Source organism: Danio rerio, chromosome 7 (assembly GCF_052040795.2).
Source record: "Danio rerio strain M-AB ecotype USA chromosome 7, GRCz13ab, whole genome shotgun sequence".
NCBI lineage: Eukaryota > Metazoa > Chordata > Actinopteri > Cypriniformes > Danionidae > Danio > Danio rerio.
In genome coordinates, this window is record NC_141027.1 from 39509829 (window position 1) to 39532142 (window position 22314).

The 22314-nt window shown below is 37.4% G+C and overlaps 1 protein-coding gene across 8 annotated transcripts in view; it reads right to left on the reverse strand.

The window, feature by feature from the left end:
* Positions 1-22314, reverse strand: part of ambra1a (autophagy and beclin 1 regulator 1a) — a 106437-nt gene that overhangs the window by 26177 nt on the left and 57946 nt on the right. For 5 of the 8 annotated variants that reach the window (XR_015494511.1, XR_015494510.1, XM_087258659.1 and 2 more), the window contains 5 exon segments: positions 15643-15831; positions 12512-12666; positions 7373-7512; positions 3796-3906; positions 363-571 (listed from right to left, as the gene is read on the reverse strand). Coding sequence is in view for 3 of the 8 variants with exons in the window: in XM_087258659.1 (XP_087114785.1) it covers positions 363-571; positions 3796-3906; positions 7373-7512; positions 12512-12666; positions 15643-15831 (804 nt within the window). In the remaining 5 variants the exon portion in view is untranslated. 8 annotated transcript variants of the gene reach the window in all.

Sequence of the window (22314 nt, forward strand, 5' to 3'; positions counted from 1 at the left end):
AGGAGAAAGGGACAAAAATAAAAAAAAAACACTTAAAAGGCTTTGAATTAATGATTTTTTTTCTGACAGAAGCACAGACACCAGCTTGTTGCTATGGAAACACTGACACTAAAATATATTTCTTGCACAAAATGTACATGTAAACAGATATCATAATAAGATGACATGGTTTAGGGTATATACAATATAAACATTACAGCTGGAATCTGCATACAGAGTATAGCAAATGTACTTAAATTGCTGCATATTTTTGCATTCAGAAAGAGACAATAATTTAGAACAATGAAGTGTAAATTTAATCACAGATGGACTTCACTCACCCAAGCTCATTCATAAAATCTGATTCACAGAGAGTGTCTTACCATCAGTGACCTGTGACCCCTGAGAAGTGCTGGGCTGCTGGGGGTCATCTGGAAGATCGCGGTCGGTCTGTGTCTCTGCATGCTGTAGTCGCTGGTTCTGTGTCTGCGTCCCCTGTGATGTAACACTAGCGGCGGGAGGTTGTGGCTGCAGACCAACTCCATTCATCAGGCCTATGTCTCTGCGTGACCGTCGATCAGTCCTGCTGCTCCTGCAAAACATGACACATCCCACAGCAGGATGAGTGACCACTACAGCCAATCTTACAACATTATCACAGTCCTCAGGCCAGTCCTGTCTAATCTGACAAAACAAAGTTAAGTTCTGCACAAGGCTGAAGGAGCTCTAGATGTAAGAAGACACGTGTCAGTAGAAGTACTTGCTAGACAATGCTAAATCCTTCCTGACACAATGTTGTTTTCTTTCATGAAAGCTGGATAAGTGAGGACGTTCAACAGTGGCATATAATTAGCAGACCCTTTCACCCACAACAACTTGAGAATAATACAAGCAGCAGTAATTTATCCGCAGGAGAAAACAACACAAGCACAATGCTAGCAAACCAAACAATGCCTCCTTGAACAATTACACAGGCAGTTCAGGGATAGTTCATCCAAAAACACATTAATTTCTATGACTGTTTTCTCGACCTTGTGTCATTCCAATGCGTTTTATTCCTCTGTGGGATAAGCAAAGATATTTTTGGGAAAGCTTTATTGGTTTTGGTCCATTTATCATCAACTGCTTATGCAGGGGGCCAGGTTATGGGGGCAGGAGTCTCCATTCTTCCCTCATCTCAGACACTTCCTTCAGCTCTATATTCGAGATCTTGTCTTTTCGGTCATGACCTAAAACTTATGACCATAGGTGAGAGTAGGAATGTAAATTGAACAGTGATTTGATAACATTTCTGCTGCACAAATCAGCCTGTCAATCTTACATTCCATCAAACAAAACCCCAAGATACTTGAACTCCACTGGCCATAGTGCTCGACTGGACAAGGTTGGCTGGCCCTCTCCGGCTTGAAGGAGAATTCTTCAAGTTTAAACACTGAAAAACAAAGTTTACCCAATCTATTTTTTTAACCAATTCTACTTTAAAGAACCAATGGAAAGTGGTTGTGTCGATGTCTCAGATCCTACATGGAACCATCGATGCTTATGGGAGACCATTTATTTAAACAGGGTGATGAAAGTTAATGGGGTCTACAGTAAATGAACAGCAAATTGCAGCAGATTTTTGATTTAGTCATATTCCTACGAGTGAAATGGCTTTTTGTATTAGTCATATTTTAGTCATTTTATTTTTTCCCCCATTTAGCTTATTTATACCTGTTGGACTTATATTTACCATGTTAAATACATAGTAATGCACTACAAAAAAATTTAAACACTTTTCATCAAACCATAATTTCCAAATTCCCCATATGCTCCATAAACACACATGCACACGCAATACAAATAATTTGAAGGATATTAATGTTTTAATATGGATTACAGATACATATTTAATCTGCTTTTCATTTGCTGATTGAAATGTCAACAGATTCTTGACATAACTGTTGCCATTCAAAGCTGGTTTTGTCATTTATTTAGACATAACCTAAGAAAAAAAAAGATTGTATGGATAAATTTATTTGGAACACATTTTAATGAAGCTACTATTAACAAATATGACACAAACACAATCATATTATCAGTTATGGATGCTTAATTATATGAAGCTATATATTAGCTTACAGGCTGTTATTGTGTCCTATATAGTCACCTGCTCCAGAGCCTGGGACTGAGGAATCAATAAAATGGCCAGGAAGCTGTGTGAGGGTAGATGGACACTTTTATCACAATCTTGGGTGAAACACTGCTACTGTAGAGTAGACTAAGATGTCTCATTAAGTTCATTATGGACAAGTGTGTCAGCGAGTGAAGACCAGCAATAAGGGATGAGCAGTCACACCTCACAGAGGCATATTTTTTCCAAAATAAGTGTCAGCAACAGAGGCTGGATTCATGGCTGCTGTGATGAGTCTTAATTAACAGCAGCCATGGCTCACAGCTGTGCTCTGCTATCATGCCCATCCAACTAAGTGACATGCTGGTTCTGCCGGACACTGAACAGCGAAAGGCTGGCCAGGGATAATTTGAAGGTAACACACAATACAGTATACTACAATTTTTTGTACACAATAACAGTGTTTTGCTTTAAGAATTCTCTTTCTTGTTTAAAGATTTGTTTAGCGTTTAAGGTAGAATGGTATGGACAATAGGCAGAAAGTAAAGTGGGCAAGAGGCTGACAGAATCGGGAAAAGCCCCAGTCACTGATGATAAAGCATAATGACACTACACATTGGAGAGCTGTCCATGAAAGTTTCACTTATGAAATTGTATTTTTTTTTTCATTTTAAATTTTTTAATTTGGGTGGCCTGGTGGCGCAGTTGGCAGCGATGTCGCCTAACATCAAGAAGGTCGCTGGATCGAGCCTCGGTTGGGTCATTTGGCATTTCAGTGTGGAGTTTGCATGTTCTCCCTGTGTTTGTGTGGGTTTTCTTCGGGTGCTCCAGTTTTCCACACAGTCTAAAGACATGCACTAAAGGTGAATTGGGTAAACTAAATTGTAGTGTATGTGTGTTTCCCAGTGATGGGTTGCAGCTGAAAGTGCATCCACTGTTTGAAACATATGCTGGATAAGTTGGCGGTTCATTCCGCTGTGGCGACCCCAGATTAATAAAGAGACTAAGCTGGAAAAAAGTGAATTAATTAAGTGAGTGAATTTTAATTTATATCTGAACAAACAAAGAAAGATGGTTGATTTACAATGCTATTATGTGTGCTATTTTTATTTTTTAAAATGTGTGTAGTAGTTCTTTATTTATTCAATGACTTTTTAAGCTATAGTAGATTCAGGATTCCTACCCGAGACCAGTTTCCTGACTTTTCCCTGACTTTCACTAACTAAAAAAGATGAATTTCCATGACCAATAATGAACAGAAAAACAGACAGCTGTTGTTTTGAGCAGGTAAACAGGTAAAGCCTGGTGACTGCATTTGACTTAAGTGTTTGCTGGTTGACAAGTGGGGAAAAAAAATGACACTGAAAAATAGACTAATAGGCAAGACATGAAACAACATTAAAAAAAATGCAAAAATTTTTTTATAAATGGAAAGTAAAATTTAAATGTTTAAAAAAACTGATATTCCATGATATTCAACAACAACAAAATATTTAAATTCACTAACTTTCAATGTCTAGAATAGACCTTTTAAAATTATATGATATTGCAGAATTTCCATGAGCTGTGGGAACCCTGAACATTACACACTGCATAATGCATAATAGGTAATATGCATAAAGCACAATGAGGCATTTTTTTTGAAGTGCTAAAACACCAGCTCAATGTCCTTGTGCTCCTAACAACAGTATGTCCATACTCACCCTGCCCTGTCTCCACTCCTGCTGCTACTGGGTCCAACCCCTCCACCATTATTGATGGTGAACATTCGCTCAGAGTGTTCAGAGGTGCTGCTGCCATCAGAATGCACATCGCTGCACGCCACATTTCCATGGTCACATACAGAGACAAAGAAAGAAAAAGTGAAAATAGCCTGTAATCAAAGTAAGGGCTTATCAACAATGTCATTTATGCAAGAAGAAAAAACATTGACTTTCATTTCAAATGAAATGAAAACTGGTTTAAACCATTCTTAATTCAAAGGTGTCATCCACTGGCATTAATTAACTGCACAGAGATGAATAAAGCAAGTCTTCAATGGAGAATAAAAGGGAAAATGTGTTTACCTGATTTAACAAACAAGTAATAAAAACCAAATCAGACAAACATAGCTTGAGTCAGAGCACAAAGTAAAAAGAATTCATTAGAATTTTCTCAGAAATAAAAAATACCCCCTGTCACTAATGATTGTGCTCCGACTTTAGGAACCCCTCGTTTTGCTTTGTTGGGTTTAAATAGAGATAAAATCTTCAGCAAACACAGTACGAGAACAAAGAGCTTAAACAATGGCAGCTAAAAAAGAAAAAGCTCCCTCTTCCTCGGCTGTGTCAGAGCTATAGTCCGTTGACTGCTCATTTGCCTAGCTCAAAGTAACTCGCCATGCTCCCCATGGACTCCCACAATGCATCTACGCGCCTCATTAGCATAGCACTGACAGTCCCGTAGTTGCAGAGGCTGACATCCACTTCATCCAACCATCCCGCGCACCTGTCTCCAACCAAGAGTTCCCTGAGATGTTGCCTCCCAATGGGCCTGTCCAGCTCTAGTTCTTGCCCCTTTTTCCCTTCTACTGCTCTCTCTGTCCATTTGTCTCTCTCTTTTTTCTCTGAGAGAGCCTAACTAAGAAAGAGCAAAACATCTCCTGTTTAAAAACACCTGTAAGCAAAGCGCTGATGAGTGATGCGTATTATAGAGCTAAAGTAATTAATTTCTCAGAATCACCACTGTTTTGAGCTGATGGCGGAGGACAAGCTGTGTAGGCCTGTTTGTGGCATTCATGAATATCATGTCAATATTTGTGCACTTTAAAAATTGATCCTTTATTTTCCAACACATCATAATGAGTGGATGTTCCCCAGCATGAGAGTAGGCTGATATCTGGAACCACTGGAGGCTAATTACCAGTTTCAGTTGGATCGATCCCTCTCCCTTCAGTGTCCATCAAAAGCTGTAGAATAACAGCCTTATGGGTGCTGACAGAGAGAAAGCGGTGTGTGGTCCTGCCTGCTTTCAGTGAAAGGTAAAGCCAATTTTCCAAACCTCTGGTACATTAGCGTACAGGGAATGAAACAAAGCAGGACATATTTTAAGATTGAGAATCAAATCAAAAGACTTATAAAGAGTAGGACTAAACTTTATTTAAATTATGGCAATGCCTAATACTGTATCTCTGACCTGTGTGAAAAACTGGTGAGTCCAATATACAGTAAGGAGGTTGAGTCTGAATCAAGACTAAGCTCATGTGGTTCCAGATTGATAACAAGAGACCAAGACCATGAATATATGCTCTTGGACACTATAAAGTCAAAGGACTTGGTCTTGTAATGGATCTCAGAGAATGACTCAGTTTGTTGTTCAAACTCATACGAATTTAATGCAACCATGCCGAGTGTTGACTAAAATACTGAACAAATGAGCGTGCATTATACTGTTCATTGGACTGGACTGCTCATCCATCTGAAATCAAATGATGTGCAAATAATAATGGGTGTTAGTTGTGTGTTATTGCCAGCCCTGATGTTTCCAGCCTCATGTCTTCTAAAAATGTAACATGCTTAAATATTAAAAATCCAAAATCAAACAAAAAGTGCTTCAGGGGTAGTTAAGGTGTACTCTTTGAGTAAGGGATTCATAAGGATAAACATTTAAATCATAAGTCCAAGGTACTCAAAAAGTAAGTGACATTTAAAAAAAAATAAAATAAAAAAAATAAAAAAAACTTAATTAACATGGCTAATCTACACTCACCGGACACTTTATTAGGTACACCTGTCCAACTGCTCGATGTGGTGGAACGGGAGATTCGGATCATGGATGTGTAGCTGACGAATGTGCTGCAACTGCGAGATGCTATCATGTCAATATGGACCAAAATCTCTGAGGAATTTTCCAATACCCTGTTGAATCTATGCCACGAAGAATTTCAGTTTTGATGGCAAAGGTGGGTCCAACCTGATAGTTGTAAGGTATATCTAATAAAGTGGCCGGTGAGGTTATAAAACAGCACCTACTAAAAAAATCACTTTTTGAGTGCCTTGGATTTTTATTTTCGTTGTTTATCTTTATACTAAATTATTATTTGCATTCAGCCAGAAGCCAAAAATGACAGACATTTTAGGAAAATTCACTGGAATAGGATAGAAATAAAGAACTGGGCATGAGATAACAACAGCAATTGCACAAACAGGTATGCTAACAAAATGTTGGAATCACAGCAATTACAAAATTCCAACCTGTAACAAGCCTATATTGAAATATATTGCAATGTTATATTTTTCCTTATATCGTGCTGTCTTAATGTGAGCTTCATTTAATAATCATGGTAAATTATGACAAGGTGTGACTGCAGCATAAAGCATTTTTTGTTTTATTGTGACAACAGATATAATAAAACAACAAACCATACAAACAAAACATTTGCCATTATTTGGTAGATTACAGTGTAAAAGCCTTAAAACTTTGTATTATGAATGAAGCCGCTGGCCTTTTTGTGTCCAAGCCACAAAATGTTATATTTTCTTAGTGCTGGACACCAGACCAGTTCATAAACTAAAATAAGGCTGTGAATTTTCTGCTTTCTCCAATTAGCAAACTGTTTGCATTAATGAAGTGAGAGCATGTTTACATTGGAGAGACAATGTTTGTGTTGCAACGTGGTCTTTTTGTATCCACGGTAACCTTGATGATAATTATGACAAACTTGCAGAAAAGCAACATCCACAGCCAAGCTGCAAATTATACAACCAAAATACAGCAGAGGGAAATGATCCTTGAAGTGAATTAATTAGTGTCTATTTCGCTAACAAACACCAAACGCTAGTAGGGAAACTTCTTTTAAAACTGCTGAAGAACTGACAAAACCGAGAAAGTATTTGAAATGTATGATGTTCATTTACATAAACATTAAACAGTGCTGTTCTCACCCAGAAAACAAAAACAGATGGGCATATCAGCGCAAAGACTGACTGAGTTCAACAATTCAGAACAACCAAATGCTTTAACACACAGACTGAATATATAACAGCAGCTTGTTTTTATCATGGTTACCGCCATTAACGATCACTTCTCATTTATTGTTGATCAACCCACAGATGAATAAAGTGCTCATTATGTTTGGCAAGCAATTATTTTGCAGAGTCAAGCTGAGTTTTTTAACCTTGCTTTATAAAACACATGACGGCAGCATTTTGGAGTCTTTAATGAGAGAAAACTACAAGAAAAAGTGATTTATGACCCTCAAGAAGGGCTGAGAGAGCTATGAAGGGATGATAGGAGACTCACACAGGTCTGCAGATGACAAGATCTCCTTTGTTGGTCCCATAAGCGAGCCCAAGCCCCGGATCTGGCAGCCAGCGGGCAGAGTTTATACTGACGTGTCTCCTCTGGTCTGGTGCCATTGGGTACACCACATCAAACACCCTCTGAAAAACACGTAAACACACACACACCTGTTTAAAACATCCCACAACACTCTCAGCAATAGTTCTTTTCAGTGGTCAGGTTCTTTCATTATCCTCTGCACTGTAGATTGCAGTCTGTGTCAGATATGACAGCGCTGCTAGCATAACTGAGAAGAGGCTAAACTGCGAAAAGTCAAATCTCATTCTCCAAAGTACTCTTTCCCTTTCTTTTCCAATCCATTCCCCTGTCCCCTGTCTGTCAGCCTTGGCATAATACTTACACTCCACTGGCTCCAGAAAAAAAAGGACAAAAATAGGACATGCTCATGTCTGCCAGAGAGAGAGAAAGCGGTCTCATTCATCTGCAGATGAGTGATCAACAGACAAACTCTTTCTCTCCTTCTTTACTCTAGACAGAGGAAATTCAGGACAAGGATAAAAGCCGCAAAGACTGGTGTTTCTCAGGGAAGAGAGCATGTATGACTGATGCACGTATTTGTGTGTGTATCTGCACCACAGCACCTGAACAGAGTGAGTGTGTGCACATATGGACCTATGCTGCAGGGACGTTGTGCAGCTTCACTCTCAAACACACAGTATAGGGCTCTTCTGAGAGGGGATTTATGTGCAGCACAGATTTTTGGTGCACAAACTACGGCTGCACGATATTGAAAAAAATCATATATTGGGATGTCTAACAGTTAATGGGTACAAAAATGAAACAATCACAATGCACAAAATACTGTTCTTTCTTTGCTTTGTCCCTTTTTCTAGTCCAATTATCTAAAAATTCTTAGATCAAGTGAAAATATAATTTTTTTTTTTAATTCCAGAAGAAAGTAATAGTTTTTTTCCCTTAAAACAAGCTAAATTATCTGCCAATTTGTTAAGTAAAATAATCTTGTTTTCGCCTTGAAATATAGAGGTTTAGACTAGAAACAAGACAAAAATTCTTAGTAAGAAAAAAACTTTTTCAATTCTTTTATAAAGAAAAAAATTATAAACAATTTATAAATAAATCATTAAAATAATTAATCAAATATATTATTAAATAAAACAAATCTTTGTTACACCTCTGCAGAATCTAACTAGGCATCTGAGAAACCTTATGGCAAATTTATGTGTGTTGTTTAAAAAAAAAACACACAATTCATTTGTGTTGTGTTTTACTTTGATTGGTTTTTAATCATTTTGATTCATTAAATTATTTTATTTAATCCTCTGATCAATAGTTATTTATATAACTATCATAATATCATTTTATTGATTATTAGATAATGATTATTATTTGTCATTTTATTAGGCTTTTATATATTATATTTTATTATCATTCTCCTATAATTATTGCTTTTTATTATTTCATTTTTCCATTTTGTTATAATCTTATAATTCAAGAGTGGATTCAAGTGACACTTGATTTCATGAGTAAGAGATGAGTGTCTCCATTTCAAGGTCTGTATTGCCACTGGACAATGTCATAATTTTTGTGCTCAAATGTTCTAAGCTTTCTTGAAAGGCTCAGTCACAGGCCTTAAAAACAGTACACATGCAAACTCTACAAATTACGTGTTTTGTGGCTCACTCTCAATTATATTTCAGACTTAACATTACATATCTTGCGATGTGACTATTGCAGATGAGCACACTGCGATATTGATGCTGAACTGATATATTGTGCAGTCCTAACACAGACTAATTAATATGAGTCTGATTCAGTTCCTAAAATGAAAGGCAAAAATCATATTGTGAACACTAAAACTACACAACTATGAATAACATTTTTATATGAATAAAAAGATCAAAACATAATTTATTTGAAATTGAAATATTTTGTAACATTATAATTGTCTTTACTGTCAGACTTTCAATTTAATGCATGATTAAATGCATAAAGAGGAATGCAAGTGCACACTCATTCAGTTCATAAATGCCACAGTGCTCAAAAACAAAATAATTAACAGCAAATTCCCCATCTAAAAACATCCTAATTTGAAACTACGCATCTATAAAAGAACATTGGCAGGTAAGCGGCGTGATGAGTATTTTGCAACAGCTTGAAAATGAAAAATCACTACTACATTAAAAAATGTATGTGTAGAAAAAGTTGTTCACAGCAAAGCTGAAGATAGAGCCTCGGGCTAACCTTTGTTCATTTTCTCTCTCTCTCCACTCTCCGGAGTATAATTAATCCTGGTAATAAGCAGACACATTAACGATGCTGATGTATTAAATTCATTCATTAACTGCCATATGAGAAAATATCACTTCATATAAACAAACAGAAAGATCTCCTTTAATAAATAAAGACATGGGAGGAAACAGAACATAATCAAATTATAGAATATAAAATGATAGAAATGAACAAATAAACATAGCATGAGAGAGAAATGTCTCAATAAACAAACGGCCATAAAAGCAGAAAGCACAGATAACGAAACGTACCCAAAGGTGCTGTTGCTATGGCTACTGCTGAAATCAGGCGCCCAGTGGGGACGGTGTTATGGCAAATAATGTATGGACTGTTTAAAATGCATTCAGCACCTGTCCGCCATGTTCCCATTATTATTAAGTGTACTGGGCCAGGTCTTTAACATTTACCCTTTGCTTACGCACACATGCATGCACACACACACACACACCTGACAGGTCCAGTGGTTTTGGTGATGATTAAAGAGTTCATCTGATCTTCAAGACAAGTTTCATCTTAGTCTAACATAAAATGCAGAGATAAAATTCAATGAAATCAATCTAAAAAGCAACTTTACACAGAGATGTGTGAAAAGCGGTGGAGCTGAAAGACTTGTATCAAATACGACATAATGCTGCATTATCTACATTCATTACATCATCTCTGTTAGTGGTGTTCAATAACCATTAGAGCATAGAAACAGCTCCTGAGAGTGTCATTAAGAGAGACCGATCTCATGTATGGCTCACATTTTAAATACAGCTCTAGCAGCAATAACACTGGCACTAAACTTTCCATCCTAATTTCTGATTAACAAACAGACGTTACTGTAAGAGCTCCACTGTGGTGGCCATCCTAATTAAAAGCAGGGAAACAACACTGACAAAATACACCCATGAACAAGCGTCCACTGCGTGGCTTTTCCAACCTCTGTGAAGAGAGATTTGCTGTTGTATGTTTAGAGACTACGCAAGGATAAAAACGAAGCTCTCCTGCTCCGTTGCACTTAAATTAATCGTTCAGAATCCTGCCATGAGCATGAGCTTACAAAAACAAAAGTCAACCATGTAGATATTTCCATTTATGCTCTTCGCTCCACACAAACAGACAGTTTTCCCACTTCTCTCTCCCCCCCTTCTATTTCTAAAAGAGCGTATCTAGGTCAGGTTCCTACTCAAAGGCTTTTCTAAACCCCAGGCTCCCCCCTCTGCTGTAGAGAGCACAGAGAGCTGATCTACATAGGGCAGACCACCAGTAATAACCAAACTTCACAATAATCAAACCTCATGAAAGGAATGACTAAAAATGAAAAAGGGAAGTAAATGGGTTTTGTGGTCCTGTCTGGAGGTTTAACCTTGAAAGTGGCTTGGTAAAAACTGTCAGTCAAAAAAGGAAAAAGCTTTCAGACACAATTCTTTATTTCTTGACTTTTGAATTTATTATATAGTTATATTGGACATAACTGACTTAAGAGATACAGTATGTGTATCTGTGGTTTGAATATTTTTTTCAGCATGAATTGATTTATTTATTGGCAAATTTGATTATTGTATTTTTTAAAAATGTGCAGAATTACATTTTTCTGAAGCTTGTTTCATAACATGCTTGTTCATTTGTTGTAAGCTCATCATACAGGGGTGTAGATTTCGCATGGATGGAGGGGACGCGTCCCAACCAATATTCATTAACTATTGAAATGTCCCCACCGATAATTTAACTCACTTTTAAAGAAATCTCGCTGTCAATATTAACCTAGACATGCAGCGAGGGTAAATCACGTTCTCTTCTCCAGTCGCACCACCTCTAAACACATATGAACATTGTGATTGGCTGCGCCTTTCCCTGCTGTCATGTGAGAGGCTGTAGCTGTGTTCGGATGTAACAGTGCCAAAACTGCAGGAGAAAAAAACAAAACCATGCAAGAAAAAAAATGTGACACAAGTGATGATGGCGACAGCAAAAAAAAAGGTTGGACAAGAGGAGCTTTTTTCAAAGAAAAGTGAGTCCATCATCATGATAATGTAGTTAATGCTCAAGTTTCTCTCCCGCTTTAATGCACAGTCTAATGTTATAGCAGGCTGTGAATAATATGCTTTAATTAATTTTAATTAATCAACATTACTAAGGCAAATAGTTTTAATAGTCAAAAACAAATATATTTAAACTAAATAATAGATATATCTTTATATTAAAATAAAAAAATGTTAAAGAGACTCTTAAACTTGATAAACAAAGTGTTAGAAAGTGTGTGCAATGATGACACTTACACACCCTAAGCTCACCGCGCACTTTATACCAAACTCTTTTTTTTCCATTACTCAGAATACATATTTTTTTGATACCGATATTATCGCCCAGCCCTAATTTGGACCAATCGTTATTTACACAAAAATTACAACACTTTTGTTTTTGGAAAATATGTCATTACAAGTTTACATAATAAAACTAAACTGAGCTTTTACTTAAATTTATAAATTCATATTTTTAAGTGGTTTCAATTTTAAGTGTTTTTACTAAAGCTGTACATTCGTATGCTGGTTCGAATTACTTCATTTAACAACAACTTTATCTCCATTTCATGTACGCTAGTGTTTATCCCTCTATGTGCTCATGTTTTTGACCCCAGGGCTAATGAACACATTAAGAGAAAATAGCTTGTCTCCACACTGCAAAATGAGGTGAATAAGTAAATTCATGCAGTCTAGCTTTATAAAAACAAATAGCACTTTTTTCCCACTCATAAGATGCTTCTGTATTTTTTTTCTACCCACTGTGATAATATTAGGAGCAGTGGATGAATCTTAAGAAGACATGAGGTCAGCAGTGACGTACCCTCATGGACGTCTCTCCTGCGTGAGGCTGCTGCAGTCTGAAGACCTGTGCCACCATGTGATCGCTGATCTGATGCAGCAGGATGCGGCGAGACGCCAGACCCACCATCACGTAACGACCCATCGGAGACAAACTGACAGAGATGGCATTTGGACCTGTGACAAAACAAACACTGAAGTTACTCACAGCTGAAACAAACAGATAAAAAACAACTGAAGCAAAAACTGCACCAATTAATTACAAAACAAATGCTATTATGTAAAATTAGAAATTCAACAATATGCTCTTTGCTCAAAGACTTTTAAGGTTAAAGCAACAATATGTAACCCTGGACCATAAAACCATACACTGAAATATCACTGAAGTATCACAGTCATACATAAAAAAAAAGAAAGAAATTTATTTGGGTTTACAAATTTTTTACGACAAGTGGTTGCAAACAATTTATATGGGATTGGAATTTAAACAAATAAAATGTAGCAATATTAAACTCAATTTGTTTGTTTAAATTCGGCACATATATATTATTTGCACATAATTATTGTTTTACCTTAATTGTAGCAAACTGGATTTTAGTAAATCCAAATAATCATTTTTTTTCAGTGTGTGTCCATTTTTAGCATTATCTGAAAGCTGACTAATGCCAAGTTCAGACGATTTTTGCACAATTTTCAAAGTCGTCACAGCTTTGACACTGCATGACTATCTGGGGTAGCATTCCATTCTAGCATTCTGCTGTGTTTACACTGCAGGATAAATTAGCATCAGGGGGTTTCAAACTGCATGACTTTACAGTAGGAGACTCGGCGGCAACTTTGTCTCGCTTCTTACAACAAAACGAAAAGTGACATAAAAACAACTCGGTCACATAGTATATCCTTTGTTATTAACTACATAATAAGATAGAAGCCTTTAGTGGGGTAGAAAATGTACTTATTTTGCTAACCTGGGTTTTGAGTGGAATTAGCAATTTCTCCTGATTTTTTTTTCTTTTTTGACCTGGTTGTGGTATTGCTCAGATGACACGTCAAACACGGGTGCTCCTGCCAAATTTAAACTAGTTTTTCCTCCATTTTTTGGGTCCAAATAGACCGAAAAGAAGCCCTTTTACTTCTCCCCCAGCCTCATGTTGGCCTGCAAATACCCATAGTAGTGGTTGCTGCTCTCTCATTGGCTGTAGGTTCAACTGCTTGACAGCTGCATCTTCAGGAAATCTCCTAATTCCTGCAGCATGAGGACTTTATGATTGTTTATGAGCGTCAAAAGTGGCTGATCTGTTTGGCGAAATATTTGACTGCGTGTCACTGCATTTCCAACGACTTAAGAAATCTCTACTGAAGAAATCTCTACTGTGCTGGACGAAATCGCTTACTGATCGGCACATCATCGATGACATAAGCGTGCCCAGGCCCGACTGTAATGTGATTGCGGGCCGTCGGGAGAGACGGGAGGGGGGACAAGTGTGCTTTGGTCCGATTCAAGGCATCTGTACATAGTGTGAGCCCTAAGACATGTGGAGTATGCCGATTTTAGTCACATTATTGAAGTGCAGTACAGACAAGCACACACCTTAAACTATTTCCGTCATGTAGGAATATAGGCACATTTTGTGACAATAGTCTATACACACAAGGCTGTTTGACACTCTTCTCTGCACCTACTGAGTCAGAAAATAACCACAGAAACTTGATTCGCAAAATGCAGATGTTTCCCTCCATTTGCCTTGTGGTATCAAATTCTATTAAAACAACACTCTTCCAGCATTCCTTACTTTATATGTACATTCAATACCTTGGTTTTTCACGAGGAGAGCATGCATGCAATGTTCTTAAATATAAGTGTCAAACTGCAGTTAACGTCGACTTATTAAAAATGAAATTAAAAAAATTACATAAACTCCGGAGGCAATGTGGATAGTGTAGGGATGCGATGACATTAGTCGAATTATGTGCTATAACATGTAAAATTAGGAAAGGAACATTCAAAAAGCAACTAATGTAAACACCTTAATGACATTATTGTCTTAATCAGATTAAGGCAAATATTACTGATTACTGACGTCCATTTAAACGTAGTCAGTGTTGTTGAACTGATTATTTTACGTAATAGTGCTTGTTTTGTAATTAGTAAACAGGAATGTTTTTTTTGTCATGTACAGTATATATATATATATATATATATATATATATATATATATATATATATATATATATATATATATATATATATATATATATATATATATATATATATATAACTATTTCCGAACCTTAAAAAACAAAAAGTCTAGTCATTGCAGGAAGCTTAATGCTTAATATAAGAAAAATTGAAATGATGAAAATCTAGGAAATACATTTTGCACCCTATTAATCCTAAACCACCCATTTTTTTTGCATTATTAATTGCTGTAAATGTTCGAAGCAGAGCATTCAGACCAATCTGTTAAAGCATGAAATTAGAAAAGTTCACACCTAGACCTGCACAGACTGTAATTATAGCTAATATAATTTCTCATCCTAAAACCTAATTGAATTTTGCAACCATTTAACTTTTGAAATCAGCCTTGCTTGGTGTGTGCAGGACGGCTGAGAGAGCACTAGCGATGTGATGATCAGCAAATGAAAATGAGCGGTTTAGTATTGAAGATCCTGGTCGATTGCTCTCATTAATCCACTGTTACTGGATAGGATGAATGATAGTTCCTCTGGGCCTTTACCGCCGCTGGCGGTGACCAATCCGTAGAGAGAGAGAGAGAGAGACCGGGGTTTAAAATCACTTTAATCTAAAACAAGCAGGACTCATACTTCCTCATCATTGGTTTCCATTAGCAGCCTGGTCCCAGCACTGCCTTCATTTGGCTTTTAAACGGGGACTATCTAATTAAAGCTGTCTCTAAAAGAGCTCCATCATTGCTGTCTGTTCAGCCAATTAGAAAGGGAAGTGAGAGCACAATGCGAACAGCCATGTCCCTTTGCTTTCGATTTAATTAAGCACAAGTTTGAAATAATTTTAGCTCTGATGACTCAATCAGTATATTAAATCCTCGTCAGCGAAGGAAAAAGAGTCATGTTTTACTAACCAAACTAACAGCACTTAAAAGGTTAAGTTGTTTATGTCTTAGGATAACCCACCGAATCTTTTGGAGTAGAGCATCTCTCCCAGGTTGTGCGGAGCGAGAGAGTAAACAGCCAGAATGCCCTCATCAGGGAAACCCCTCTGACTGCTGGGAATGAATACGGCCAGCAACTGCCCATCCGCTGAGATATCACAGCTCGCATCGTTGTAGATCTTACAGTTAGGCACCAGAACGTTCACCGACGCTGAAAATAAACAAAACAAAAAGTTAGAGATGTACCCTCAAGAGGTGCCTAATAATAATAACAACCAATAAGTATTATTAAACAGCAAGTTTAACACACATACAACATAAAAAGGGCACCTATTTTACCCCTTTTTCAAGATTTAAAAGAAGTCTTTTGTGCCTCCAGAATGTGTCTGTAAAGTTTCAGCTCAAAACACCCATCCGATTGTTTATTATAGTTTCAAGAAAAATCTGAATCTTCTGCTTTGTAAACAATGTAGCTGTTTTTGTTGCCTGTGCCTTTGATGCTAGTTCTCATGTGCCTGTCAGTGTGCTACAATCTCCGCCTCGGCTGCATCAGATAAACAGCACAGTCACAGACATGAAGAAAGCAGATCTCATGTAACGTTTGTGAGAAATATTTCAGAAGGATTTGGTTCATATTTTAATGTCAGGAAATAAAAAAAAGAGAATTATTGTCTTTATATCACCCCAATATGCTTGTGGACACACTATACCTACACACAGTTCTGTCCAAACAGCTTCTATAGGATGATTTTCATCATAGATGCCATTTAAAACGTGCAGCTAGACAAATTTTTATTTTAAGAGTTAAAATAGTGGGTTAGGTATTAGTTGGTGGATTCGTCATGGTCCCACTTTTCCATTATCTTTAAATTTGATAATCTGTACGTGTTGGAAAGTCTTGCCAGTTCAAGCAAATATAAAACATTTAAGCACAATAGGATGTGAAACAATTCAGTACTCTTCTCTTTTGTTTCCGCTTGCTTTTCAATGCGATTATCCTTGTAAGTATTCTTGAAAACAGTTGGTTATGTCTTAAGAGGATGTAAAAAGCATAGAAAAAAATCAAATGTGTCACATTTTTACATTATGTCTTGAACGTCCCAAAAACGACATGCCAAAATGATAATTCTGTCATGAATCATACATCCATATGTCATTCCAAACACCCAAATATTCATCTTTAGTAGACGAGTTAAAGCTAGTAACGACTTAACAATGACTTTATTCAACAGTTTCTTCTCCTCAGTATCAGTATAGGGCACGCGTTCATGAGCACTGTACACTGAAGTATGACAACATGAGCACGAGTAGGGCTGCACGATACTGGAAAAATCTGACATTGCAATATTTTGTTTTGCAGGGATATACATTGTGATATGACTACTTTCACCAGATTATTTGAATAGCTCTTTTTGGAAAGATTTCATTAGTTTTGATTGACTGGGATGATCATGTCCTTTTCTAAAAAGTGCATCAGCAAAAAATATAATAAATAAATGCTCAAACGATATATTGTTCAGCCCTAAGCGCGAGTAATTAATAATATAATTTATTTTTTGCGTGAACTATCTTTTTAAACTGACAGCATTCTAAATTATCAGCTGCTGTTTGTGTTTAATATTAGACCCAGCAAAAAGGACAGTGAAATTGAGCTCTGAAACAACTGTTGGAGGTAATTATTTATAACCCATCACTTGGTAACACCCATTCACACTCATACACTACAGACAATTTAGCTTAACCAATTCACCTATAACGCATGTCTTTGGACTGTGGGGGAAACTGAAGCACCCTACTCTAATACAGAGAGAACAAGCAAACTCCACACAGAAATGTCAACTGACCCAGCCGAGGCTTAAACCAGTAACTTTCTAGCTGTGAGGCGACTGTGCTAACCACTAAGCCACCGTGCCACCCTACCTAAACATATATAAACCTTAACAAAGTCAAGTATATACTGACAACCTGTTTATACAAAGGCTTAACAAAGTATAGGCTCTAACTGAAAATGCATTAGACAGCACATAATGAGTGTCATAAAGTTTGTCATATTTTAAATACGCTTTAATCTGCTTTATTTAAACTGAACATTCAGCTTCTCTTTTTAGAGCAAGGACGTTTAGCAAGCGCGCTCATAAAATTTGCCAAAAACCGACTGCAGTGTCAGCCTCTGCATCTGCCAGATTTCCATTCCACATTCAAATCTCTATTTGCACACAAGCATTACTCTGTGTAACAATCTTTTTGCTAAATTAGCAGAAGCTGCAGAATTGCCATAAGTTGAGGTGCAATAAAAGTGATTTAGCGACTAACAGACAGTCACATCTGTTCAGCCCACACTAATGAATAAAAGCGCAGACTGGCAGGAGAGAGCGAGAGATAGATAGAGAGAGAGACCTTATAAACCTCACATAAAATACATAGTACTACTATTCAGCCAAGCGGCAGTGTGCAGAGAGAAAATGATCCAGCTTCTGCTCTCGAAACCACATGTCAACTCCAAGATTAATTTTGATTCCTGTTTTCATTTTCGGTTACACACATTTTATAATCCTTTATTGTTTCCATGGCAATCTGCATCCAGATGAAGCCATCTCTCAAACCGCAGAATGGTAGTAATATTCAAAAGACAGACACAGTGTAAACATGGGGAGAACACAAATGTGAGTGAGCTGGGACGGTTGATTCACAACAATGGTTTAGATGAAGTCACTTTTTGAAAGCATTAAGGGAACAATAACGCGCTGCTCTGGTCTCATGCATCAACGTGTGTGATTGTGCAGAGGTCTCTGAATAAAGCATCAGGTGCGAGTGTGTGGGAGGTGTAATTAGGGCTATTTGTAATTTTGTATGGGTGCGTGTGATTGAAGTGTTTGTCATTTTGCTGGCGTGTGAGTGTGTGTGCGGACGATGCTGGGTGGAAAAAAAATGTAAGGGCACACAAGCTAAACAAGGGCAGGTGAGTTTTGGCAGGTGACTGAGTAATTATGCACATTTATAAAGATGGATTTGTTTTTATCACCCAGTGTGTGTTTGTGTGCATGTGTTCGGTGAGTGAGGTCAAGAGAGTCTGAGAGGACAGGAAGAGAGATTTAAGCAGGAGTGTGTTAATTGAACAGGCCAATGATTTAGTGCAATGATGAGGCTGTTGCTCGACTGGACCTGCATTTCACTTTTTGACACACACACGCAAACTTGTCCATCCACCCACCGTCACTCATGCCCACTCATTCACTGCAGGCCAAGTAGAGCAGAGAGAAAGAAGATGGAGATCGGTTCATGAAAAAACAACAATAAAAATGATGAAAGATGTCCAATTTCAGTTCTGAATGTGGAAGACGCATTTCATGTTGAAGTGTGCTCTTGAAAGAAATCAAGCAAACAAAGGATAAAAAAAAAATAATTCTATCACCTGCATTTTTTCCATTTATATATAATTATTAAGAAATTATTTTGTTCAAAGCAACTAACAATTGAGGAAGCATTTACTTATAATTTAAGAGACATGTAAATGATCTAATCGTAAAAGATCTGGATGTTATATTAAACAGCAACTTAACTTTTGAAAATAATATCTCCCATGTCACAAAAACCACCTACTTTCATCTGAGAAATGTCACTAAGTTACGAAGTATGCTATCCATCTCAGATGCAGAAGAGCTAGTCCATGCTTTTATGACTTCTAGGCTGGACTACTGTAATGCTCTGTTTGCTGGCTGCCCAGCATCCTCCATTTATAAACTTCAGTTAGTGCAAAATGCAGCTGCCAAAGTTCTTACCAGGTCCATAAAATATGATCATATCACCCCAATTTTATCATCCTAATACTGGCAGCCTGTTAAGTTCTGCATTAATTATAAAAGATTGCTTCATACCTATAAAGCTTTAAATAATTTAGCTCCTGTTTATCTAACCAACCTTCTCAAAGGTTGGCTTCTCAAGAGGATCTCTGGTAGTACCTAGAATAGCAAAGTCTACTAAAGGAGGTCGCATCTTCTCATTTATGGCTCCTAAACTCTGGAATTGCCTTCCTGATAACAACCGAGGCTCAAACACACTCTCTCAGTTTAAAACTAGATTAACGACCTATCTTTTTAGTAAAGCATACAGGCATAACAGCATGATGCATGAGTGTGCTCCACACAGGTGAGTGGGCTTCACAAACCACCTTTAGTACACACTCCTTCTGTCTTAATGCACCACACATTTTGTTAGTAACTCTCATTTTCATACATGTTTGTTTCTATGTTTATTTGTACAACTACTATTTTCATTTATAGCACTTCATTTTTGCATCTCGATTATATACACTATGAACAGCAGCTACGCTAATTATTTTCGTTATTCTCTATTTCCACCTGGGATTCTCATCCCGAGGCCCCCAGTCATTATGCAGCACCATTGAAACGATCCAAGAACTGTGAAGAAATTATGCCAAGGTATCCATAATCCTGGTCCAGGCCATATCCTGAACAGATGCTGTGGCGGTGATGAAGAGGGTGGAGAGGATGAGACTGATTCTTGTATGACCACAGTGACAGACGAGTCTTCGCATTGATCCTCTGGGTCAGCCTGAACACTCCCCGGTGACCTACTCACACCTGCAGTTATCCACAATAGGCGTCCAGCGTTTTCCAGTCCCTGGCGCCTAGTCTACAGGTCTGCACAGGAAGTTTGGCCAGAGGAGAAATGGTCATGCTCAACAGAGTCTAGTTTCTTTCTAGGTTTTTTCTTTCATTTCATCAATTGGTCAAGTTTTGTTCCTTGACACTGACGTCACTGGCTTGCTTGGCTTAGGACTTGTGGAGCTGCGCATCGATGGATTTGCTCTTCAGTGTTTGGACTTTCAGCAGTGAAATTTCAACCACACTGAACTAAATTAAACTGAACTGGAACTGAGAAAACTGGACAGACAGTTTTAATTTACTTGAACTTCTATGTTAAGCTGCTTTAACACAATTTACATTGTAAAATCGATATATAAATAAACATGAATTGAATTGAACTAATAAACAGCCAGCGTTGTATTAATATGCTAGTAACAATCATTTAAGAATATACGTGCCCCCAATCTAAAGTATCACCAAAATAATGCTACTTGAGCTTCAGTTAGTGCTCCTATTATTAGCTAAATTCATTGCATTACATTTATTTCCATTTAACAGTAATAAAGCACACACACAAAAAAAAAAAAAAACGCACGCACACACTATGAAACCAAATGAAATTAAAACTCTTGTCTTGTAGCAGGACCGGGTCAGAAGGGCAGGTTGTGTAACATTGCCCACACTGCTGAAGATGAATAAGTGGCTCAGGGCCTAAGCAGACAGAGCTCCCTGCTGGACCTGAGTAATGGATTTGCTGGGGTAAAGTGACGGCTATTCCGGTGGCACTAGGAGGAAAGCCCAGACGATTGCTACACATGCTAAAGTGTGTTTTAATCATCTATTTTTGTGGAAGCGTGAGTGTTTTTTTAGGGTTTTGATTGGGTCAGTGGCTGATGCTGAATGATAAACGGTGCTCAGGACTCCAGCTGCTGTGTGGACTGAGAGCATCTGGACAACCGAAATAAATCACGCTTTTACAGGAATATTTAAACTGGATTCATTCCATTGCCTGAGCCATTGGGGCCCAGACTGAGTCAGTCGTGAATTACTCACTGCCATTACACTCTCTGTCATCTGCAGAGCCACTCTGTCGGAAACTTCAGTACAAAGTCTAAACAGCAGTGACAGGGATTTCCTGGACATGCTTTTTGTAGGAGTTTGGGAAATGTGTCTTGTTATTCAGAGATTAATAAGCAGAAATGAAGGATAGGGAAGAGAAGCAGACGAAAAGAATCCGTGGATTAACGCATCTCTGAAAAACAGCCATGCATAAAACCAGATTCAAGGTCAATAAACAGAGTACACAAACATTCATGAAAAACATAATCATCCCTCATCCACACACACATGCCCTTCATATAACAGAGGAGAAATACCAATGCAATAAAGATGCTCATAAATGACTCAAAACCAGACACCTGATGGCAGATCAAGTGTCTTAATATAAATAAACCCCTTGAAACTTATGTCTTTTAGCTGAGTTTTTGCTCAATGGGACTTCTAGTACATGTCTTATACATAAAATCATAGTTTGTGGCTACTCCTGATAAAGAAGGGAATAATTCAACCCAAATGAAATTTGCCTATAATACAGTGCATCCGAAAAGTATTTATAGTGCTAGTACTTTCCACTTTTCTTTCCACAGGAAATTAATTAATTAATTTCCTCAAAATTTTACATACAATACCCCATAATGACAATGTGAAAAAAAATTTGTAATTGTTGCAAATTAATTAATATTATTATATTAATTAAAATTAATATAAAACCCTAAAAAATCTAACATACATAAGTATTCACAGCCTTTGCTGTGAAGCTCTAAATTGAGCTCTGGTACATTCTGTTTCCAGTGATCATTCTTGAGATGTTTCAGCAGCTTAATTGGAGTTCACCTGTGGTAAAATCAGTTGATTGGACATGATTTGAAAAGGCATACACCTGCTTATTTAAGGTACCAGGGTTGACAGTACATGTCAAAGCACAAACCAAGCATAAAGACAAAGGAATTAAATGTAGACCTCTGAGACAGGATTGTCTCATGGCACAAGGCTGGAGAAAGTTACAGAAAAATTTCTGCTGCTCTGAA